The sequence below is a fragment of the Corylus avellana genome, chromosome 2 (genome assembly GCF_965113065.1).
Source record: "Corylus avellana chromosome 2, dhCorAvel1.hap1.2, whole genome shotgun sequence".
Lineage (NCBI taxonomy): Eukaryota > Viridiplantae > Streptophyta > Magnoliopsida > Fagales > Betulaceae > Corylus > Corylus avellana.
Window position 1 is genome coordinate 4,074,491 of NC_142491.1, and position 25,512 is coordinate 4,100,002.

The 25,512-nt window shown below is 37.7% G+C and overlaps 3 protein-coding genes and 1 pseudogene across 3 annotated transcripts; 1 reads left to right on the top strand and 3 right to left on the bottom strand.

Annotated features, from left to right (window-relative positions):
- Nucleotides 1–4,995: 4,995 nt before the first annotated feature.
- LOC132173793 (myb family transcription factor PHL5-like) lies at nucleotides 4,996–8,082 on the bottom strand. The gene is made up of 7 exons (XM_088513943.1): nucleotides 7,573–8,082; nucleotides 7,260–7,473; nucleotides 7,110–7,186; nucleotides 6,993–7,029; nucleotides 5,559–5,613; nucleotides 5,332–5,401; nucleotides 4,996–5,250 (listed from the first exon to the last, which is right to left on the bottom strand). The coding sequence occupies exons 1-7, from the start codon at nucleotides 8,080–8,082 to the stop codon at nucleotides 5,068–5,070; spliced, it is 1,146 nt and encodes a 381-aa protein (XP_088370069.1). The 3' UTR covers nucleotides 4,996–5,067.
- A 2,643-nt stretch (nucleotides 8,083–10,725) lies between these two features.
- On the bottom strand, nucleotides 10,726–14,876 carry LOC132162149 (Protein kinase superfamily protein). Its single transcript, XM_059572414.2, has 8 exons — nucleotides 14,684–14,876; nucleotides 13,349–13,839; nucleotides 13,079–13,244; nucleotides 12,934–12,984; nucleotides 12,658–12,840; nucleotides 12,430–12,523; nucleotides 11,454–12,226; nucleotides 10,726–11,340 (listed from the first exon to the last, which is right to left on the bottom strand). Exons 2-8 carry the CDS (start codon nucleotides 13,810–13,812, stop codon nucleotides 10,972–10,974), a joined length of 2,100 nt encoding a protein of 699 aa, XP_059428397.2. The 5' UTR covers nucleotides 13,813–13,839; nucleotides 14,684–14,876; the 3' UTR covers nucleotides 10,726–10,971.
- A 2,947-nt stretch (nucleotides 14,877–17,823) lies between these two features.
- LOC132167270 (HIT-type Zinc finger family protein) lies at nucleotides 17,824–22,318 on the top strand. The gene is made up of 5 exons (XM_059578183.2): nucleotides 17,824–18,220; nucleotides 18,974–19,175; nucleotides 19,453–19,521; nucleotides 19,688–19,820; nucleotides 21,067–22,318. Exons 1-5 carry the CDS (start codon nucleotides 17,992–17,994, stop codon nucleotides 21,688–21,690), a joined length of 1,257 nt encoding a protein of 418 aa, XP_059434166.2. The 5' UTR covers nucleotides 17,824–17,991; the 3' UTR covers nucleotides 21,691–22,318.
- Nucleotides 22,319–22,899: 581 nt separating this feature from the next.
- On the bottom strand, nucleotides 22,900–25,132 carry LOC132173782 (tobamovirus multiplication protein 2A-like; annotated as a pseudogene).
- Nucleotides 25,133–25,512: the final 380 nt, after the last annotated feature.

A 25,512-nucleotide genomic window follows, 5' to 3' on the forward strand; every position in this document is an offset into this window, starting at 1 on the left:
ATTCGCCCCCCCTTGAAGTGGAACCTTGTCCGCAAGGTTAACCAAAGGAAATTGTTGCTGCAGCTGCTCAACCTCCTCCCATGTTGCGTCTTCAGGTGCCAAATACTTCCATTGAACTAGTGCTTCCGTAACAAATTTAGCTCCTCGTTTAACCCACCTAAAATCCAAGAAGTGTAGCGGTTCGATGATTGGGTTGTTGTCTTCTGAAAATGGAGGCAAAATAGATGAAGCTATGTGAGAATCCCCAATCTTCCTCTTTAGGAGTGAGACATGAAAGACTGGATGCACTTTAGAATCATCTGGTAGGGCAAGTCTATAGGCCACGGCACCCACTTCTTCTAACACCTGAAATGGCCCAAAGTACTTACTAGCCAACTTTTGATAAGCACGTCTGAATAGGCTGCTTTGGCGATAGGGTTGCAACTTCAAATACACCCATTCACCAACCTGCAACTTGACCTCTCTGCGATGGGCATCTGCATACTGTTTCATTCTATTATTGGCATGATATAGGTGTTGTTTGAGATTCCGTAACACTGCATCTCTAGTTTGTAAATTCTGATCAACTTCACTTACTAACGAAGATTCTCCCACATAATTAATCAATCGTGGCGGTGGCCGTCCGTAGAGAGCCTGAAATGGTGTAGTCCCGGTTGACTGGTGGTATGTGGTATTGTACCAATATTCTGCCCAGGCTAAGAATGACTTCCATTGTTTGGGATGTTGATTGGTGAAACACCGCAAGTATTGTTCAAGACAACGATTAATGACTTCCGTTTGGCCGTCAGTTTGCGGATGATATGCGGAACTAGTTTTTAATTCCGTCCCCTGCAACTTAAAAAATTCCCTCCAAAAAGAACTGATAAATATGGGATCACGATCACTTACAATGGATCTCGGTATCCCATGTAGCTTCATAACCCCAGTTACAAACACTTCTGCAACCGTTTTGGCAGAATATGGGTGGGCTAATGCAAAAAAATGAGCATACTTTGTCAAACGATCGACAACCACTAAGATTGAATTTTTTCCAGCAGACATGGGCAAGCCATCAATAAAATCAAGACTGATATCCTCCCATATCTGATTAGGAATTGGTAATGGCTGGAGAAGGCCCGAGGGTGATTTTGCTTCATATTTATTCCGCTGACAGATATCACAAGCAGCGACATAGTTTTGTACATCTTTCTTCATGGACTCCCAGTAAAAATTCTGGGTTAACCTCTTTAATGTTCGTAACACTCCCGAATGTCCGGCCATTTTTGAGTCGTGAAACTCTCGAAGTAGATGTTGTCTGAGAATTGATGTTGGGGAAATGACAAGTCGCCCTTTAAAATACATCAAACCTTCTTTTGCCATGTAATTAGCCATGCTCTCAGGTTGACTTGCGAGTTTCTGGTGCAATGCTACCAGGTATGGGTCACGTGTATTTGCCTCTTTTAAGTCATCCCATATGCTAAATTGAGGTGCTGAAATACCTTCACACATAGCATCGTGTAAGGTATGTAACATAGGGCTGTCAACCCTTCGCGATAATGCATCTGCTACCGCATTGGTCTTCCCTGGCCGATAAATAATCTCATATTCAAAGCCCACTAGTTTTGAGACCCACTTTTGCTGTTCCGGGGTAACAACACGTTGTTCTAATAGAAACTTCAAGCTTTTTTGATCTGTTAGAATCTGAAATCGTTGGCCCAATAAATATGATCGCCACAACTTGATTGCCTCTGTAATAGCTAACATTTCTTTAGAGTATACAGACCAATTCTTTTTGGATGGGCCAAGGGCTTTACTTAGGAACGCAATAGGACGTCCCTTTTGACCCAAAACTGCTCCAATTCCATAATCTGATGCATCCGTTTCTATAACAAAAATCTCAGAAAAATTAGGTAGAGCTAGAACTGGTGTTGTGATCATGGCTCGTTTCAGTTCTTCAAAAGCCTGTTCTGCCTTTGGGTTCCACAGAAAATTCCCCTTTTTAAGAAGGTTAGTTAAGGGTTCGGCTATGAGCCCATAATTTTGCACAAATTTGCGGTAATATCCAGTAAGACCCAAAAACCCTCGAAGCTCTGTGATGGTTTTTGGCTTGGGCCATGACTGCATTGCTTCTATCTTCCGATTATCCACCCGCACTCCTTCGTGAGAAATAATGTGACCCAAATAATCCACTTCTCGTGCTCCAAAAACACATTTAGAAGGCTTCACAAAGAACTTCCTTTCACTTAGAATTTGAAAGACTATTCTCAGGTGAAACAGATGTTCCTCCCACTTTCTGCTATAGACCAATATATCGTCAAAGAATACCAACAAGAATTTTCTCAAGTAAGGTCTAAATACCTCATTCATGGCAGCTTGAAATGTGGATGGGGCATTACATAACCCAAATGGCATCACTAAGTATTCATAATGACCGCTATGGGTTCGGAATGCTGTTTTATGGATGTCGTCGGGATGCACTCGAACTTGGTGATAGCCCGCACGCAGATCCAATTTAGTAAAATACATAGCCCCGTGCAACTCATCTAGCATGTCATCGACCGTGGGAATTGGGAACCGATCCTTAATGGTTACTGCATTCAACGCCCGATAGTCCGTACAAAAACGCCACGATCCATCTTTCTTTTTCACTAGCAAGATTGGCGAAGAGAACGGACTTGTGCTTGGACGAATAAGGCCTGTGTTTAGCATCTCTGCTACCTGCCGCTCAATTTCATTTTTTTGAAAGTGGGCATAGCGGTAAGGCCTCACGTTGACCGGCATTGCTCCCTCCTTCATGGGAATTCGATGGTCAAATTCTCTTGGTGGCGGCAACTCCTTTGATTCCTCCATTAAATGACCAAACTCCTTAAGCATGATTGTCAAGTCTGGAGGTCCCACGATTCTGGTGGCAGTTTGACCCTCCTTAGGACAAATAGCAAACAATGTTGCCCCAGCTTGTATTTCACGTTCTAGGACTTGCATGTTAACCTCTCGAGTAGGGACCGTTGAATAGGCAGCCAGAGTAAGTGAACGATTATTTATTTTGAATTCCATGGTCATATCCTTCCAGTTGCATACCATGGGCCCAAGCTTTTCAAGCCATTGGATGCCCAATACTATATCTAGTCCATGCAATGGTAAGGAAAATAATGTGGTAGAGAATTTAAAATCTTGTATTTTGATTGACACATTATCATACCTTTCCTTGCAGGCTAGTCGTTCCCCATTTGCCACCTTGACCATGAATTCTTCAATGGGTGTAACAGCTAGATGGAGGGCTTGAGCAAGCTTTTGATCCACAAAGTTGTGGGTTGACCCACTATCAATCAAAATAATCAACTCACGTTGACCCACCATGGCTTTCACTCGCATGGTCTTTGGCCCAGTACATCCTGAAATTGCATGGAGAGAGATTAATGGTCCCTCGTCAATTTTGAGCAACTCATCGCCTAGCTCTTCCTCATCGGCATCATGGTTTTCCAACGCTGAATTTGGTATATATGCTTCAATAAAAAACGACTGCGGAACTTGACATCTATGGCCCGGAGTAAATTTTTCATTACAACTAAAGCAAAGTCCTTTCTCCCTTCTTTTTTGCATCTCTTCCCAAGAGAGTTTCTTGGATGTTGAGTTGAATCGTGAATTGGTGTTTGCCATAGAACTTGGATTTGTTGCCTTTGGTACATGTGAAGGTTTGGTAAAAGGAGCAGGTCGTGTCTCACCTTTTTGATGCTTTCTGTGTTTATTAATTGTGTCATCCTTCATACGGGCAAGCTCAAATGCATCACGAAGAGTTCGCGGTTTAAACATTCGAACTACATCCACAATCTCGTCCTTCAACCCTCCAAGAAAGGTTCCCACAAGAGCCTTCTGAGGCCATCCAACCACTCTGTTGGCTAATCTTTCAAAGTCACGTTGATATTCTCTCAACGTCCCATGTTGTTGAATTCTTGATAACGCCTCGTCATAATCCTCTATTTCGGTGGGACCGAAACGAATCATTATCTCCTTTTCGAACCCTTCCCATGTAATAGCAAGTTGTTCATCCCTATACACATTCTTCATCCATTGCCACCATTGGTTGGCTTCCCCTTCTAAGTGAAAGGCCGCCAATCTTACTCTTTGATCATCAGGTGTCCGTTGGTAGTCAAAATACTGCGTCACCCGATCCAACCAAACCGTAGGATCATCTCCTGAATATCGAGGAAAATCCAACTTGGTTGGGCGCGGCATGTATGAATGGTTATCCCCACTCGTCACCTTGGGCCCACTAGAATGGCCAACATTCCCTTCTGGTGAGTGAGACGTTGAACCCTTCTCATTATTGTCCTTCAATGCCGATTGGGAGATTAATTCCTTAATCTCACGGAAAGATGCCTGGATTTGCGACTCCGTAGCCATCTTTTGCATTCCTTCCTTCAGCTCAAGAATATCAGCTTCTAGTTTCTCAATACGCTCCTTATTGGTCGACATAGCTCTGATACCAAGTTGATGGAACCCAACAACAGAGAACAAAAATATGCTAGATATAATAGCTCCTTTCGGGTAGGAGAGACCACAAATACTCCAATTGGGGCTGGAGATAAACCACAAATAAGCTTTAGCTTAATAATTCTCAATGCCTTGTTCTTTACAAAGACCTCTTATTTATACTACTTAATAACCGACTACTGTAAGACTTACTTGTAAAACTAGTCCTAATTGTAGAAGTAAAACTATTACGTCTAGACTTAGGATTACTACTACAAAGTAAAGTAGAATTAGGACTCTAGCTACTGCACACCGACTTCCTGTATGTTGACACCTTGGGCTGCTATCTCCTCTTGCTTATCCACGTAACCCCTTGCTCCTTGCTTAGCTGTATCATTCTCTTGCTTATCCACGTAACCCCTTGCTCCTTGCTTAGCTGTATCATTCTCAAGAGCCAAGTATTTTGGGTTGGGCTGATGAGCCCTCTTGGTTCGACGTGGCAATGTTGAGCTACTATCAGTATATATCATCTTTTTTAGCTGTGACTTCGGCATATTGCGCGCCATTTTTGTTTCCTATATGCTCTTTGGCATTATGTCCTCCCCTCTCCCTTACAATTTACTGTGTTTCTTTACTGCTATGAGAAGGATACTGTAAAGTCATTGAAGACATTTGATCCCAGGATGTCAATTCAAAGGCATGGGATTGGACAAAAGTCTCATTGGTTGTTAGCTGCCCGTCTAACATCTTTTTAAGCTGCCTCCCTTGTTCTTCAATCCTTAACTGTATATCTTTTTGAACCTGAATGGAGAAGAATCCAACAATTGCTGAGATATGCAGATAATATCAATGCTTGCATCACATCGAGAAAAAGTCCCAAACCTCCAATTGTTGGTGTAGGCATTTCTGGACCTCTAGTTGCAGCCTCAAAGCTTCTGCTATCTGCGTGCCTCTGTTGGGATCAAGGACCAAGATGATTTTTAGATATCAGTGAAAATTTTGATGCATATACACAGCTGAAGGAACCATGTATACACACACTCTCTCTCCTATCAATCAAGAATGAGGATAATTTTTTGTTCTTATTGTTTACTTTGATGATGACTTACGTTTTGGGATCAAACTGTGTCACTGGATTCATGTGGAATCTCTTGTCAGATTTCCCTGCATATGAAACACATGGTGGTGTTTGGTAAATGGGTTGGCCTAGACATTGTAGTTGATGTAAATTGATGTGAAAAAAAATATAAGAATGTTTGGTAGAAAAAAATAAAAATGTGGTATGAAAAAGTGAAAAAATTTTGTTTTGTAGTGATTTTTTTATTTGAATAATAATAAAAAGTGAAAAAGTTTGAATGTTTTGATGTTGATTTTTTTAGAAAATGGTGATGAATAGTATTTAGGCCAACTACAACCCTTTTGCCAAACAAGGCCATAGTGCCTTCTTAGTTAACAGAGAATTATGACATTTTTGAGCATGAGACAATTAGCTAAAGATGAAGAGGAATGAAGAAACCAATTATTGTTATCAAACACCTAAAACTACACATTAAGAAGTTTAAGAGCTAGATGTTCTGCTTAAAAAAAAGCATCACAATGATCTTTGCAATACAAGGACCCAAAGAACTAAAATTAGTGCCAGGCAAGTAATCTGGAACGCATTTCAAAGACACTTGCAAGATGTTAATTACATAGGTGTACATAATGACAGATAAAATTTGTTATATCCTATAAGCAAATAATGAAAAAGAGGAAACAGTTTACAAGGCACAATCTCATCAATTTTTTCCAAAGAAAACAGTTTTGCATTATATCATGTAATTGTATTCTTACACTCCAAGATGTGGTTGTTATTCACCCTAAGATATCTGGCAATTTTGAATAAAAACCCTAAATGCAGAACAATATGGAATTTGTGCAGTTCAGTGGCTGATCTTGTTCAGCAGGTGTGAGGAGCTTTTACAATTTTCATATGTAATGGGGAGAAATTACAGAATTTGGATATTTCAGAAGTATGTTTTCTAGTATTAACTGGCTCTGCAACCTATTAGAATCTTGAATGTGCTTTTTTTTTTTTTTTGAATGAATTTTGTTCAACCTATTAGAATCTTAAAGAAATTTTATTGACTAAAAATTCAAACCCTGAAACAGCAGCCTAGCTCAACTCATAAAGATTGAAGTTAAATAATAATAATAATAATAATAATAATAACAAAGACTAGAAGTGCCTATTTGTTATGTAGTAGAAAGAAAGAAAGAAAAAAAATGAATCTATACATATGCTATCAGCAAATGGATGGATTCATAGAGACATGTGAAAATTGACTCATTCAATATTGATTTAAACCTACAAAAGATTACTTAAGGATAAGAGACATGCTGAGAATTTGATGCTATTTGTATGTGAAGATCAAGGAGTTCCACTCTCTGGGAATAGAAGGTTTGGGGAGTAGTATGTACTCCCCAAAATTAACAATGAGCACAAAAACAAAGTTCAAAGGAAATAAATTTATAAACCAAGTAAACGTTTGGAAAGAACACACCTGTAGATTCTGGAATGTATCTAGCAGTTCGATATTTCTGGGAAAAGGAAGAAAAAATTTGACTCAAAATGTTGGAAAATGGGAACTAATAATCAAGTTAGTTTTTGGACATTAAACCTGCAAGTGACTTTTAACTTGCAAGATGGTTAATCCACTGATTTCCATCAGCTTAAAGATTTCCTTTGGAGTTGCCTCTGCAATCATCGGACAAATAACCTATCAGTCAGCAAACATCTCTTTGCCTTAAACATATGATGTAACACTTACTGTCGGCACCCCCAAGACGATTTACGCATTCAACAAATCGCTTGTGAAGATCTTGTGTCCACCTAATGCGTGTTTTACTCGAAGTTCCTGACCTTGATAAAACAGAATTATTCTGAGTGACAGAGATCCCATAAGGAGAATTAGGAGGTTGCTTCTCTGGGTGAAAGAAGGAGATTGGTTTTGGAAGTTGAGAGCTGTATGGATTAAAGCTAGCCTGTTACAAAAAGGAAAAACGAATCTTCAATCAAACTAGTCCCCTACATCAAGATTCGTAATGGAGAACACAGCATAAAAGAAAGATGAATGAACTCACCTCGTTCAACTGGTTACCCTCAAAACTTATATAGGTTGGCCTCCATTGCATGGTGTTATCTAATTCAGCTGAGTTCTGCAGGAGTTCAAAGAGGTGACTCCCTGGCAAATCACTATATAGGATCTGAAACAACTTTGTAGAAGATCTGAGATTTTGATTGTATTCGAAGGAAAGTTTCAAATTGTTTCCTGCTTGAAGATCGAGGCTGTTTAGTTGAGAGCATGCAGATAAGGTATGGCCATGACAACCTGCTCGTGGTAAAGACATGCACTGTTCAGTTGTACTAAAAGAGGAAGTTGATCCTGCATAGCTAGATGTGATGCTAGTTATACTAGCATTTCCAAGATTCAGCTTGGTTGAACTTGAGCCTCCCTGAGAATGGAGGTGAAGTCCAACGTCTGAAGGTGGTTGTGGCGAAAACATTTCAGGAAAATCTCTAAGCACATTGAAATAATCATCATTCAACAGCTTATAGTTCTGTTCTTGGACCTTGTCACTCTGCATATTCATTTACAGTAAATCGAAGTGCATATACCTAATTAACAACTACAAGAACAAGAACATATATAAAAAAAACTACAAGAACAAGAAGTTCTGCTTCTGCCACCAGCAGCAAATTTGCTTTGTCAAGTTTGTTTACCTTTTGGATTGACAGTCAGATATGCACTAACTAAACTATCTTTTTTTTTTCATCTAGAATATAAGCAGAGTAACAACACTTACAGAAATGGCAACAAACTACATCCTGAATTCTGTTACTTATAGAAAGGGCATTCCTTCTCTGTTACTAATGTGAAGAGCTTCAATAATAAGTAATGCAAAAAACTTCATGCTTTCATGTTGCTTTTCAAACATTCCAAGAAGGAAAGGTACAAGTGACCTTTAAGACACCCAAAGCCCCAAACATCTTTTAAAAGGGTCAGTACAAACAGGCAACCTAGTAATGCTCATTCCAGTTTTTGTATCAAAGGTGAAAGTTATGATGATTGGCAAGCCAATAAGTGCTCATTATCTTGTAAGTTTTACTTTTTTGGGAAAACTTTTGTCTGCATTATTTTTGGGGAAATCTGTTTTTGCTTGTATAATAGTGTGTCCCTAACATAATTTTAAGATGACTATATAAGTTGCACCTAGTTTTTTTTTTTTAAAAAAATAAAAAATAAAAAAAATAGGGTGTTCCTTAGCGTCTAAAGGAGTATGACAATGAAATACAGGAATCTGTACTTGGACTCAATTCTTCCTAAATCCATCCGAATCTTGTTTATTAGGATATTAAACACACACACACACACATATATATAATTAAAAAGATTCTTGTTTAACATAGACCATTCTAGGTACCGAGGCAACCATGTTGCTTATAAGGCCTTCTTTTGCTCTGTTCAACAGGGCCTTTTTCCTTCCAAGCTGACCTTTTGATATTTGAAGAGACAATGATATAATATTTCCTTCATCATCGCTTTCTGTTGACATGTTCCTAACGAAATTTTTTAATGCCATTGCAACTGTCAATGGGTTTAAAAAGACCAAATCTATTGAAGAGTCTACAAAAGATTCAAGTATCTGGATTAGATTGGCTCTAAATGAAAAAATAAAAAATAAAACGCATTTGCAGCTGCACAAGAAATTTAAACGGCTCGCTTACTGGTTAAACCTTAGTCATATTTGTTGAATTTGTGGATGCTGAGTAGAGAGTAGACTTTTGAGCACAAACAAGTTAAAAATCTAATGAATCAATGTATCTGAACCCGATATGATACATTTCAGTGCAGATAAACAAATGTATGGGTATAGTATCATGTCTTCACTACCGACAGTATTGATATCTAGATTTGACGAGGGAGCTTGGGATAACTTAAGGGAATTCAAATTCTTCACAGTATGTTGGGCAAAGAAAGAAGTGGCTGGGGAGGAGGGGGAGGCACACAAGAACAAGTCTCAGAAGGAAATATGATACAAATTTCAACTACAACTCACCCTTAAAAACTGACTTGCAATGAGATGATACTCAACTGCTTATTTACGCGTGTTTAAGATTGCACTTAAGTTATGTCGGACACTTAGGATTGTAACATACCACCACGCTCCTCAACCAAGTCCATCCTCTTGAGTATAGTCTAGAAGTACCATTTATATCCGAAGCTTGGCTTCTTTTTAATTGCATCCCAACTTGGTTTATCCGTAAAGTTCACTGCAGTGCAAATTGGACTGTGCATAACCTAGCGAGATGGGTTGCCTCTAATAGTAAGGGAAGCATTCACATGCATTGGCTTTGTCAGCTACGTACAACTTCTGCCTTCTCTAGGAAACTGGATACGATGTATGGCACTTCACACAAAGCCATAAGGAAACTAGAATTAAAAAAAAAAAAAAAAAAAAAAAAAAACATAAAAAAATCAGTGTATACATTCTAGGCAGGTTTGTTTTTTAATTTGTGAAAGGGCATAGACAGGGCCAGCTATCAAAAACTTTATAATACCATTTAGAATTGCACCACCACAACCACTACATGGATGGACAAAAACTGTTCTACTTTCTAGGTTTCATCATCAAATTGAATTCATTCCTTTTTGATCCCAAAATATTTAAATAAGCCAATAATATATAAATGATTCGTGCATATAGTTCATGCTCTTCAATGTAGCATTTCATTTTTCATATATAAGCTCACGATCATGGTTTGTTAATGTGTTTGTTTTCTGTTTGCATTTGAGAAGTGAAAAAAGTTTTTCAAAAGTTTACCAAACGGGCCTTTGAGATTCTTCCTTTACCCACCATTTTCATACGAAAAATGAGTACCCCATTGGACTGTACCTCATTTTTACCGGCGCCAGCTATGAATTCTAAATGTAATCACTCTTATTGATCCTATTGGATGTGGGATTTAACTTATTTAAGCTTTCGACTTGCTAGACTCAAGGTACAGTCCATTGGAATACGGCCAAAACCACCATTCCTGCAGGGCTGAGGCCCAAGATATCCCAAAAGGGATTGATTTTTACATAATTACAAACTGTTATCAGCAATGTCCAGTCCAACTAAAGAATCTGTTACACCAGTGCAAATCTAAATCAAGCAAGATGAAAAGAACCCAAGGATCTCCTAGCCTGCCAAGTGCCAAAACCACCACCAGTACCAAACACACTGACTGACTTATTTTCTCAACCCAGCAATTGAGACATGCATAAAGTATACAATTGTAAGTGTCCACAATAACATGTGACAATGTTTCACTGCATAGCAAGATCTACAAACACAAGCACTCGAACAGCACGAATCAAGCCCAATAAGCCATACATTTATAAATTCTCTACCCTCATTTTTTGGACCAAGGGTGCCAAGAAAGATGCCGGGGTTCTCACAAAATACCTCCCTTATAGCTTTTCCAGATGGCTCAAGTCAAAAACCAGCCCATCCAGCAGGTTGAGAAGCTGGCTTGCTCTCCGTGATCTTTGCCTGACCAATGCGCTGTGAATTATATCCGTCACTGACGGGTCTTGGAATCTGATGGCTGGTAGTGGGGGCAGCAGAAAAACTCTCTGTTCCAAATCCCCAAGTATCAAAACCAGTATTTACTGGAGCAGCCTGCTTGTTCGGGTGACCATTTCTTGTCCTGACAGATTTTGTAGGCTTGTCCTTTGACAGAAGCTGCTGTGACGTAGGTTCCTCAGCAAATGCATTCCATGGCTTTGGCTCTGGGCTCGCAGTATTCCAGTCAGATTCTTCTTGTTCTGGGTCCCAAACTGTTGCTTCAATTTTCTCCCTATGCTGTGATAAGAACAAATACTTTTTTTTAAAAAAAAAACAGGTATGATAGATGCAAAATCCATCCAATTCTGAAAGTTATAAGAATAGCAAAGACAATTCATATAATATGATACCAAAGGAGTCGCAACAGGCCGAGTTCCAGGCAAAGTTTGATTTTTCAAAGCATCTTTATTTGGTGATGGAGTTCTAGCAGAAACTGCTTGCTTCAGCTCCTGTATCTCCTGCCTTTGAGATCGACAAATGGCAGACAGCTTTTCAAATTTGGAAGTTATTTCAGCCTTCTCCAAGTTAGATTGCTTCAGCTGCTCTTTCAGCATCTCCACTTCAGCCTCTAATACTTCATCTTTTCCTGATTTGCTATTACTACCGCCGGGACTTAACTTATTGGTATCAAATTCAGCAACAAAAGTGTTAAAAGCCGCATCTTGAAAAGTAGCTGTGCTCTCAGTTTTTGATGGTTTTGGCCTCCCCTCTGTGCTGTAGTCTGTATCCTTCTGAGAAAACGTCATCTCAAAGTCCTTGGAAGGGCCATCACCAGACTTGTGTGACTTACCATGTGTATTTCTTCGAACAGCATGAGTTTCTATATTTGCCTCTTTTGCAGGGCTAGTATTCCGAGGTAAAGGATGGTTCTCTATATGAAATCTGTCGTGTTTTGATGTGCTATGGCTTGTTGGTTCTTCATCGAATTTGGGTCTTGTCCTGTCCTCAGCAGCAACTGAGACCTTGGCATGCTGCGTGGACCAGAATGCACCAAGCTGCCCCCCACCTCCCTCTGTCCTGGATGAAGGTTGTGATGTGTTTCTAGTTGGTTCTACAGACGAAGGTGGTGGTGGTGGACTTCTGCGAGGCACTGGATGTGCCTTATTTGCAGGCTTTACAACACCTGTTGAATTGCAATAGAATATCAATATCACTTTAACCGAAAGCAATCTTAGACATTTACAACATTTTCCAATATTAAGCACTCAAAAAAAAAAATTTATTAATCTCAGCCATGCTTAGCACTGAGCTAGAAACCAAATTTAATAAATGATACCAAAGAAGAATAAAGTTGCATGCTAACAGATACACCTTTGATGTCCTCACCTTCAAGTATGTCCGTAGACTGCATTTCAGGTGGCCTATCAGGTAAAGACTTCTGTAAGTTAGCAGGTAGCTGGTCATTAACACGAAACCACACCTGCAACCATAACAAAATGTCTCAGCATCAGTAAGCCGAATGTTAGTCTATGCACCTAAGATTACCATGGACAAGATGATCTAAAACTAACCTAAATTCATGGAGATGAATGGCCAATCAAGCAAAGCGCTTGCCTGCGTGATGTCTGGTCTGTTTTCTGGTGAAGCTTGGAGCATGTCTCTGATAAGGTCCGTAACAGAGGAGGTATATTTAGGTAGCTCTGGAATGCGATAGTTTCCATTCAAGATTTGTAGCTTTGATTCTCCATCAAATGCACTTTTGAAGTAGCATATCCGAAAGAGGAGGCACCCAAGAGCCTGCAAAGTGACAGAGAAACATCAGTTCCCAGATGCACATTTAAATCAATTATCTCATTGTTTATGTGAATTATGAGTTTCACCTTGACTTACCCATATGTCTACCTTCTCATTTATAAGGTCTCTCCGATAAAGATCCCACATCTAAGTCAATAAAAAGAGGAAGACAGAAATCAAATAACTTTACCACCAAAGATCATAAATTTAACTTATATAAGAGCAAAGTTCTTTGTTCAACCTCAGGGGACCTGTAAGCAGGTGTTGTATGCTTCCTGATATTGTCTTCTTCGATACCCATTTCTTCAGGCTTCTCAAAGCGCTTGTGATTGGTAGAGGTGCTTCCATAATCACACAACTTCCACAAGCCATCAGGCCCCAGCAGAACATTCTCAGCTTTCAAGTCTCTGAAAAATAAAATGAAGAAATATAAACCAATCACAAACATTTCTTGGCAAGATTCAAACCTGACAAATACTGAACATTAAAGCCACCTAGTTATTATCCTTACCTATGTGCAATGGGCGGGGATTGACAATGCATTGCAAACACAGCATTACACACATCCCTAAAGATTGAGAGAACCTGTTTTTCATCAAAAAACCCAGATCCTCTGCTCTCCAGCACATTAACAAGGGACTTCTCACAAAATTCCATCACAAGGAGTGCTTCCTTATTCCGTCCCATATCCAGGACGGTATGCGCATAGAGTGTGACAACATTCGGATGTCCTTTGAGTGACTTCATCACTGAGATCTCTTTCATTACCAGGTCCAGTGATTCCTCATCATTACAAATTATGTGCTTTAAAGCATACTGCTTTGAGACATTCACAGCATCCCGAGCTAAATAGACGCAAGAGAACCCTCCTTCGGCAATGGCATTTCGGACATGAATTTTAAGATTGCCAACATCGATAGAGCGGCCTTCAAGACCAGTCGGTTCTTTTTGCATAAATGGTTTGAACCTCCACATGATTGAAACAACGACGACAAAAAAGCACTACATATACAACGCAAGCCATCAGAGTCATTACTAACAGCACCAATGATATATGAGATGCAAACAAATTAAGCAATCCACCAAACCACCTCCGATCATCGCTAAATGATTGAATTCAGGCGACCAAAATATATGCACAATAAAAGTAGCAAAAATCTAAACATTTCAGAACTGAAACATATATATAAAGCAATAGATATCCTGTATATTTGAGAATTCAGACATTGAGACAACACATAACGAGAATTCAGCTACAAAGATGTAACATTTTCAGCAAAATCAATCGGGTCGAGAATTATGTTGATTAATTCAGAGAAAAATCTATCAAACCACCTTAATCATCATCAATTTTGGATCCAACAATGACATTCCCAAGTCCTTAAAGCTCTGATTCTGAATCGAAATGAATGACTATCTAACAAATATAGATCCGAACTATGCAATTAAACCTTAGCTACAAAAATTCAAGATCTGGGTCACAATCCAATAAGCTGACCTTTATGCACAGACTCCAAAATTTCCAACTTCAATTCATTCTTTTAATCTAGAAAATCAAACTTGCAAAATCCACGAATAATATAAACTCAAATCAACGAAATCTTGTGCACCATAAATCAAAGAACACGCATCAAACCCCACACTATCCGAAATCATCGAGCTCAAACAAACTCCAACACAATCTAATAATCTTAAGCAAGACTTACAATAAACTTCTCAGAGCAACCGATTCAATCCAAAACTTCCTAAAAGACTCCATAAATTTTCCCACGATTTCTGGGGACCCAAACAGACTATGAGTGAATCTCTAGCAATGCAGTGAAATGAAAGGTGCAGATTGTCGTACCTGGCGGGATCGGAATTGAGTTAGCGAGAGAGAAAGAGAAACTGGGAGAGAAGCGTGGGGTAGGCTGATTCAGGATCGGATAGCACGAGCAATTGAAGCTCTGCACGTAGAGATCTGAGGGTTTACGTGCTGATTCGGAAAAGCTAAACTCTCTCAGCTTTTTCTGGTTCGCACAGAGAGAACGGCAGTACTTAAGAAGGATAGATAGAGAGATGGATGCATAGGTGTAATTACTGTTGGGAAAATAAAGAAAAAAAAAACATTTTATTTTTTTATTATTTCTATTATTTTTTATTATTATTTTTTTTTAAATACACTTAACTTCCATAATTTACTTATCATTTCCTCCAACTATTATTTTCCTTTAATAGGGGATGGAGTTTGGTTGTTTTTGAATTTCGAACCAAGGGTGGTTGAGATTGAAAAATTGTTATCGAGCTTCGGCCGAAGAGTAATGATATAAGGAGAATTAAAGTTTTTCTAGAATTCTCTCAAATGCTACATCACATTTGGAAAAATTCTAAAAAAACTCTAATCATCCATATATTACTACTCTAAGCCAAATTGTGTAAATTTATGTGTAGTCATAAATCTTGAGGTGGCTCTAATTCTGGTTACTGTTAGGTTGAGTAGGATCTACGAACTCGAGATGAAGGGCTTAAGCTGATGGAGTTCGTGAACCCTAAGTTTGTAGGGTTGGGTCAAGTCGATGATCTCCACATGTTTAGGCTCCATTTGGCATTAGACAGTTACTGTCTAGTGGATAGAAACTATAGCAAAAATTGATTGATGTAAGAAAAAAGTAAAAATGTTTGGTATGAAAATGTGAAGAAAAAAAAAATTGTTTTGTATTGATTTTTTATTATTATTTTAATAGTACTAAAAAGTTATTGATATAATGTAAAAAGTAAGAGTATTGAAAGTTAAATTTTTTGGATAAATAGTAAGGGGCTCTTGCCAAACAGTATCTTAGTGATCTTCAAAAATGCAAATTTACAACGGGGAGGGGCTTCAGGTGGCAAATTTTGTAAGCCCTAACTCTATTTAGGAGCTAACTACGCTAGCTTGGACCAAATTTACGACAAGGAGGGGCATCAGGCAATTTAGAGAAGTGGCAAAGAGGAAGAGATGGGATATGGAGTTTTAGAATTGGATGGTATTGATGAGGCTAGGAGACTTATAATTTGTTATGCTGTATATGTATATATCAAATATGTAAGTTTTGTAATTTTTTTGTTATTATAGGTCATGTCAGGTTAATATTCAGGTCTTTTTTCAAAATAAATTTCAAAATTGACCTGAGTTTGAGAGAAATTCAAAAAATTGTTACAAATTTTAGGTCGCCCAAGCGGTTCAAGTCGGCTTGGGTTCAAGTAGGTTTTGTTCGACCCTACATTTTAAATGGCATATTCTGTTAGGGTTTGACGTTAAAATTTAAAAAAAAAAAAAAAAAAAAAATTTATGCACATGACTTAGAGCTTAGAAGTGTAATGTTTTAATTTAAAATGTCAAAATTACCCAACTAAAGAAAAAAAATGTTTTGAAGGGTGAGTTTTAGGAAAAAACACCGGACCACCTGGTTTGACTACTCCATAATCGTTTTGTTTTGTTTTTTTATTCTTTTCTTTTTGGCTATGGGATGTGTGACGTGTCCATTTGGTAGTTTCTAGTACGAGGCAATTAGGCAAATAATTGAGAGAACATTTCCTTTTTCTTGGGAAATATTTTATACTAAAAATATTTTAAAAAATTTGAAGTATACTGTGGAAAATAGAATAGGGTCAGGGAGTATCATGGGATCTGCGCCGTTAATGTTAGTGGGGGCAGAAATCAAGCGGAGGAGAATCAGTGAAGTTTCCGCTGTGTTGCATGGAATATGGGCCCACCGTGCTTTCGGTGGGGTAAGAAGTAAAATGCACGTCAACGTGACTTTTCCCGCTATCGTGAGACGCGATTTGCTCTACTCTCGCCTGAGTAGTCCAAGCAACTACTCGCTGGATCTCGAAGCCACGTGGTACATTCCTATAGTTGGTTCGGGCAGGTATTAGTAACCGTCCGGCACGGCGGCTCTTTGCGGTGGAATTTTCTTTTCCCTTTTTTTTTTTTTAATGGTTTTTAATGTTATTTTCTATTTTTGTCTTTTTAATTCGCCCCCTCTCTCTCTGTCTCTCTCCATCTCTTGTATTTTATAGGCTGCTGGATTTATGTTTGTTTCAAGTCCCTCAACTTTTGTTTTATTCTTTTTACAAGGTTGGAAATCAATCCTATTTTTATTTATTGGAAAATTATAAAGTCACAATCAGCTTCATGGGTTTTTATTGTTTTTTTAGTTAGATTCTTCCATCAATTTTTTTTTAATCAATTTCCCAACAGAAAATGTGTGAAAACTTTAATTATGCCTCTTAAAAAAATGACAATAGTGTGGCCACATTGACAAAGGTGCTATGTTTGGCAAATGAGTAGACCTGAGTAAGTGGACCGAAATTTTTTTTTTTTGACATGTCCGCACAAGAGGGGAGAGAGAGATTCGAACTAGTAACCTCCGCTTCATTAGGCGTGATTCCAGCCGATTGAGCTACATCTTGGGGACAAGTAGACCAAAATTGTAGCATATTTGATTGATGTAAGAAAAAAAGTAAGGATATTTTGTATAAAAACGTGAAAAAATTTATTTAAATAGTAGTAAAAATTGATTAATGTGATGAAAAAAGTAAGAATGTTAGAATTAATTTTGAGATGAATAGTGGAGTTAATTATTTATTTTTTTTCTCCTTCCCGGTCCGGTCCTTTGGCAAACGGTGACAGGGTGACTTACAATCCTCTCAAGCTGAGAAATTTCTTATAGCTTCTTTTGTCAATTCTTGAATATATCTAAATTGTATGTATTTGGATATATTCAAGAATTAGTGTGACTCTTACTATGTATTTTTAATAAATGAGTGTATTAAATTATTTTTTTCAACCCAAATATTTTTTTTTTGAAAAAAAAAAAATTGTCATAGTCAGAAAACTGACCATCAAACCATACCAATTGCCAAATTGGTGGTTGAAAACTAAGCTGCATCTATTTAGTTTTTTTTGGTCGAGGTTTTGCTGTCTAGAAAGTAGTCTTTCACAGAACCGCTGTTTACATCAACGGTTCACCAAACACGCTGATAGATAAAGCGCATCTTTACGAAAACTTTGTACTTTTGGTTTCTTTCACTGTAAACAATGACTCAATGACCAGCTATACGGCTCTCTCTTTCAATCATAAAACCCTAGTCCCCTACTAAAACCCCACCCTCTTTCTCTGTGTTTGTATTGAAATGGAGGGCCAAGAAGGTCCAGCTCCGACGAACCCAAGCGCCAAAGACGCACCCTTGTGCGAGGAGTGCAAAGCGAACCCATCAAAGTACAAGTGCCCAGGTTGCTCCGTGCGCTCTTGTAGCCTTCTTTGCGTCAAAGCTCACAAGCAACGCGCTGGGTGTACGGGAAAGAGGAACCAAACTCAGTTTGTCCCGCTCTCTCAGTTCGACGATAATCTGCTCGTCTCTGGTACTTTTCTTTGTCAATTTCTCTGCTTTTTCTTTGAATTCAGAGACCCTTTTGTTTGCTGGGTTGCAAGTTCTCCAAGTCCCCTTGGTAGTTTGCTATTTTGGCTTCGAATATGAATACCCTTTTCACGTTTTCATGGTGTTCTATGCGAATACTAATAGGCGTGCTTTCCTCTTTCAAATTCTGTATTTTCTTTGAATTCAGACACCCTTTTGTTTGCTGGTTCGGAATTTCTCTAATTATCTATTAAATTTTGCTAATTTGGCTTAGAATAACGATAACCCATTCACGGTTTCATAGGGTTCTATACAAGTAGGCCACCATTAGCTTGTGAAAATTTGGTATTCTCTCTTGAAATTTTGGGAACTATGCTGCAATTATGGACTTTTCCCCCTCCTATTCATGGATTATAATTTCCTTGAGGAAGTTTTCTACATGGTGTTTTTTAATCAAATTGTGATGCTCTTTATGTGAGTTAGAAATTTTAGTACCTGTGGTTTTCTTCAAATAAAATTTCCTCCTATTGCTCCTTTAGTGTCAGGTTCAATACCCTTTTCATAGGCTTGAATAAATTTTCACGGGTGGCTTATAATTTGCTTGGAGAAGCTCATTATTTTGTCCTAAACGGGTTGAGATATTTCTTCGTTATTTTCTTAAATTCTTAATGAGTATGTTATAACTTGATTGATGAAGGTTGCTACATTTCTTACATGTTTATACCAATACTTTTCTGTTTTTGAATATTCTGTGTAGATTATAATTTACTTGAGGAAGTGAAGAGGGTTGCAGAATCTGCTCAGAGAGTGAGAACTAAGTTGTGTGGGAATGCTCATTTTAAGTTACCATGTCACCTTAACAGCCTTCGGAGTGCTGCTGCAAGTCGGAGGACAAAACTACTATTGCTCCCTAATGGAATGTCAAAAAGAGAGAAAAATCAAACTCGATACAACAAAAGGTTAAGATTAGAAATTTTGGAACTCTTTATGGTGGATTTATTGGATGATCAATTATAGTTAGATGAAAATATTGGTGATGTGTTCTGAAATTTTGGTAGATTTCCATGTGGTATCTTATTGCTCAGATATGCAATGTCTAATTGATTTATATGCATGTTTGTGTTTATGCTTATGTATTTTTTGCATAATGGTATTGGAGATGAACTGAGATTCTAGTATTGTGCCGGTTGGTGTTTTTTGATTAGATTGTACAATTCCTATTATTGATAATTTCAGGAAGAAATCTATCTCGTGGACCATTGAGTGGCGGTTTCACTCAACAAATGTCGTTTTACATGATCACGGGTGAGCTGTCTTATGAACTCTTATACTAAGGAGAACTATTATTTCTTAGCAATTCTTATCCTCTTACAGAAACCTGTTAACATAAAAAAAAAGAATTAAAAAAAAAAAAAAAAATTGATGCATGAGTCAATTGGATGGAGAACTGATGCATTTAATGTTGTTTCAGAGTGAATGAAAATATGAACCTCTACTCCATTATTGAGAATCATCTAAAACCTGGGCCATGGAATCATCCGCTAAGGCAATTCTGTGAGGAACAGCTTGATTGTCTCAAGTTTTTCATCCGTAAATATCCTAAGGTTTTTCTCTTTCTCTTTACTGGTGGTGTTGTTGAATACTTTACCTTGGACATCTAAATAGCAATTTTCAACTCTGAAAACAGTTTGCCAGTATAGTACCAGTTCAAAATGTCACTTTTACATGTCAAGTTTAGGACCTTCAATCATTCATCCAAAAAAAAGTTTAGGACCTTCAATCACAGGTCACTTGGAGGAGAAATTTGGTTGGGTGCAAATTGGATTTTTCCTTGGAGACCGGCTTGCATGTGATGTGTATTCGTGTCCTTGTAATCCGTAGGGGAGTCAATCTTAACTTGTTTCATTTTAGAAATCAAGGTGTTATAGTCTAATGTATACTTTGAACAAATTCTGGAGGTTTGAACCTGTAGGTGATTCATCATCTCTAATTATGTATGATATGCCAACAGTCTTTAGACCAAATGGCATATCCTCCCCCATAAAATTGGAGTGGAAAGTGAGATCACAAGGTCAATCCCATATAGGTGCATGAATTGTATTTATCTATCGAAAAAACAATGTCTGTTATTTCTTGCTTGATCTGTGTCTATTAGGCATTGGTATCACTTCTGCTGTGTGCTTCATTCCACTACCGCTTTGGAGAGCTCTTGGGGATCATATGTTACATGCTTTAGTCAGTTTTTGGGATACTCTGGAATTGGCTGCTTTTTGTACATAAAAAGAAGGAACTGATTGTAGTTGTTGCATAATAGATGATCGTAGTATGCTGGCTGATAAAGACATTTGTTGCTTTATGGCCCAGTAATTACTTCTACTTAAAAAGGCTGCGGCACTACTTTCTATCACTGTTTTATATGTGCACTCATCTCATTTGCACTATAGTTTAAAGTCAAGCACCCCTTGACTTATAAAAAAAAAAAAGGTTTAAAGTCGAGCACCCTTGACTGAAGTCAAGTTGAACTATGCTTGGAGATCATGGCTAATGGTTGGGTTTCTGTTGGTCTTGAATCGTATTGGACAGTTTGATCTTCTAGTTTAGGGGTCATTAGACTCATCATCCAGTACTGGTCCCACCTAAATGGGTTTCATGGAGGGGTGGGCTTGGATATAGTCCTAATCTCCAACTTTTTTTGCATAAAGTACTCAAGAATCGAATGCTTGCAATTGCACTTGGCCCTTGAGACTTTTTTTTACCCCTTTTCCCCCTGATAATAACTTGTTTTGTTCATCTTAATTAGTCTTTCAAATATTTGTAATCTGCGTGATCTGATATTTTTGAGTATTGCAGGGTCCTGGGTCACCTTTCTGTGAGTTGGACGTAAAGGCCCCAATAAAGCAACAATTAGCCAATATGGTTATATTGGAGTATCCTGTAATATATGTATTTCTCCCTTCACACAGCTATGATTCTGAAGTCGTTAAAGAAGCCAATCTAGTTACTCATAAACCAGAGCTTAAAGATTCTGGAAGCAATCCAAGCCCACAAGGTGTTCTCTTCAAGGAGGAGGAAATAGATGATGACAACAATTCTTCAGATCCTCGTGTTTGTGATCTCATGAAGCATTTGAGTTCAAGTCCAATGCATCAATTCCCCCACTGGAACAGGAGGTCTGAGAAAGCGACAAATAACTTATCAGAAAGGCCTTTGTTGGCAAGAGCGGCAGCAGGCAACATGTCACATTCCAGCTCCAATACCAATGAACCAGGAGTTTCTGAAATGATGGAGTTTGATTTTGATCAGGGCCTAATAGATGCATACTCAGATCTAATGGCAGACATTAATCCTGATGACTTCCTTGATTTGGAAGGAGAGTTTGCTGAGGAAGTGGATGTAGAAGAAAGAATAGATATCTCAGGTGTCCGTGGAGTTTTCTCAGCAGAGGAATTAGAGGAAGGAGAGATTCTTGAATAATTGATTGCAATAGCATTTCTGAAGGAAAAACTAAAAGATGAGGAGTCTAAAAGGGCCATCTACCTAGAGTTGTGGTGATGATTATGATTTTAGTTTGTGCTTTGGCATTGAGCTTTGGTTGCTATAAGTATGCCATGAGATGATATCTTTTTTCTGAGCACGATTGAGTGGGAAGAACATGCTTTCATTCATATCAAGTGTAAGGAGGCTTCTCAATCTTGAATAGCATCTCCATCACTCTTGTAATGATAATGGTGCTTTTTGGTTGAGGCTAGCTACAATCTTTGGTTTTTCAATTTCCCAATCTTTTTGTGGTTCCAAGTGGGGTTTTGCGCATAAGCTACACAGGACAGAAGCACTAGAATACAGCTCCTTAACATCATTAGTTATAAGCTGAACCAAGTTTTGAATGGTCTACCACTGCCTTCTTGATTGTAGTCTGATTCCTTCATTGCTGGTGAAAACGAGTAAGAATGCATCTTGGGACAGATGACTCCGAATAGTTGTTGTAGGGTTTGCATGATTTTGTTAGTCTTTTTTTCCTTTTTTGTTTTGTTGTTTTTTCTTGTATACTCTTTATGTACTTGGGTACGACCTCTCGCTATTTTGTTTAGTTGTTTTTCTTGTATACTCTATCTCTACTTCATTCTAATGTTCTACTCCTTTCTTTTTTTCCTCCTCTTTTTTGTGTGAAGAGGAGTTGATGAGGTTCATAAAAAATGTCAACATTTTTATCTTAAAAGTTAAAAGCTTAAGTTAATAGAAAAGAGTGAATTTAATTATTTAATTAATATTTTAATATTTTTCTTCACGTTTGAGATCAAACTCACTCTCAATAAGTAAGGTTCAATATGTGAAATATTTAATTAAAATGAGAAATGAATTACAAAAATAAGGTTCTAACTCAATACCTTTACTTTAATACTATATTAAATCACAATTTATTCCAAAACTTTAAATTCAAAACAAATGATGAGTTTAATCATTTAATTAATATTATAACACATACTTCATAGACAAAACCACCTCGTCTCCTAATCAAGATCCTAGGAGTTTTAAGAGTAATGACATTAGAGTCAAGGTATCAATAGCTTTGCTCCAATTACTTTTACATTGTATATATATAGATAAGTTTGCCAACTGCAAGTAAACTAGTTTTCTTGTTGGTGTAATCTGTTGTTTGCCACTGCTGGAGGGTGTGCTGCTGGCTTACTTACTCTTCCTCCCAACAAATGCTTGTAATTTTCGAGGATAGTCAACACTCTCATCGTCGCTGCTCACATGTTTGGCTCGGCTGAACACGTACCGTAAATACAAAGCTAGTAGTAGAGCAATAACCTGAGAGATTTTCAACATAAATTTAGAGAAATGGAAAATATTCTTTCTTTTTTAATTTTTATTATATATTTACCTGTAAGATAAGAACCGCAAGAGCAATCCATCTCATGATTGTCCAGTTCTTGTTCAAAAAGTAGTAGACCGAGTAAAAGTTGCCACTTCTATCTGCAGGCACAACCTGCAGGAGTTTCTGAAATTGTTTACCCATTCTATGCCACAAGAAAACTACACAACAAGCAAAAAATATATCTAGGCTAGGTCGATCCTCTTGGGGGTTTTTTTTTTTGTTTTTTGTTTTTAGTCAACACCTTAAATTTGAGGGCCTTTGTGGGAGTTCAGGTGGTCAAAAGTCGCACGTGACTGACATTCTGTACAATAAGACAGAAAAAAAATTAACAGAGGGGTCAACTTGTCACAGTTTGGTAGTTTATAAGGATTGAATGTCACTTTTCGAACTTTGAAAGCTAAAATGCAAAAGTGGTGGGACTTTGACGGGGTTAAATGTATTTACCCCATGAAATGTATGTATTATTGGTCGTGTCAAAACATAACTTTGCAATGGTAATGCCAAGCTTAAATCTTTAGTGAAAAAGAAAACTGGTTCAGAATGGCATGTTTGTGTAAAACTTATGTAACCAGGATTGTCATTCAATCAGGAAGAAAGACAAACTAGAGACCAAAATTGTTCTTGGTAAAAGCAGGGAGCAACAAAAAGCAGTGTAAAATCATCACCTTGTTCCAGCTGTGATCAATGATCATGAAAGCTGCAACTGCTAATTCTGCAAGGACAAGTGCCACCAAGAATACAGAGTACTAATAATTTCCTAATTAAGGACTTAATTAGTGTCTTAATTTACGCAGAAGCATGCAAATTAAGAAGATATGAAATGAACAAACAAAGAAGGAAAAGAATTAAAAGGTGAAGTAAGTTGAGGATACAGATATTAAACAAGAAGGACTCCTTCATGCTGTTCCTACATATCCAAAACAGGAAATGATGAAGAGGATTGCACCAATTGTGATCAGAAGGTGTATAAACCTGCAAAATTTGCATAAAGATGATGAACATGATATCAGCACCAGAGTTGTAATATATCTAATATCTTATGGGGTTGTTTTAACAGTATGATGCACATGAATATATACATCCATCAAGTGTTATCTACATACATACTTGCATACATACATATATTACACACACAATTGGACAGTAGTGTAGAATCATTTTGTAAAAAGTTCACATAATCTACATAAATCTACCCATTACACTCATCTAAATCAAGCTGCTTTCTGTACAGTTGGTATATGAAATGAGACCAAATGGTGATTGCTACTGATGTACATCAACATGGGGAGATATGAATCTTATTCTTATAACTTTACTGGTGACAATTTGCTTTGGAGGACCCAAAACGGACTCAGAGAGGTTTGAAGTCAAGAGATGAATGGAATTGAGATGAGTATAAAATTGCAGACCCGCATTAATTCCTCAATTTTCTTTCCTTCTCAGTCATTTAGTGCCGGAAATTATTAAATCACCACCTATCTCAATAGTTTAAGCTTATGAGAGATAAATTGCAAAATCAATGTTCAACCTTTAACTCAAAATCTTAAGTCTAACACTCTAATACTATGTCAAATCATTACTTATCCAAAACACTTAAGCTAATAGGACGTGGTGAGTGGAAAATGTTTAACTGAAATGGGATGAATTGCGGAGTCAATATTTGAACTCATGATTAATGTTCTAGTACCATGTTAAATACATTAACAAAGAAATACAATTAAAACCATCAAAAAATGAAAAGATATTAATTATCTTGATCTAAAAAGAAGACTGCTATTATATATCATAAACTTAATCCACTTACCAAGCTGTAGGAAGCCTATCAGACAACACTTCCGATGGATCAATATCGAGCAATCGTCGATTGGGTGCCACATACTCTGCTTCGTCAGCATCATGATGATCAGATTGCACTGAAGCCTGCTGTTTCCACTTGATCAAACAAAATAGCCCATAAAACAGTACACCTAGGCCACAGAGGGAGAAGATGAAGTTGATAAGCTGCAGAAGGAACTCCACAAATGGTCTCTTAGCCATTGTTCCTGAGAAGACAACGCAGAGATTCAAATCCTAATCCAGAATTTTCATCCTCTAGGATGTCGTGCTTGTGTGTGTGTGTGCATGAGAGAGACAAAGAGACAGAAGGGGTGCTCTTCAAATGTTGTTTGACAATTGTAATAAACATTCTTAGCATGCAACTTACTCATGTGGTGTAAGGTATATATGAACAATTAAATTAAAGCTCCCATATGGTTGTATTACACACTTCTCATTTCCTTTGTTTATATGTGTCTTTGAGCTCTCTCGTAGGTTAAAAAAATATTAATTAAATAATTGAATCAATCATTTTTTAGTAGTTTAAGTTTTCAAGATAGGTGTTGATTTATCAATATAGTACTAGAGCAAAGATCATGACT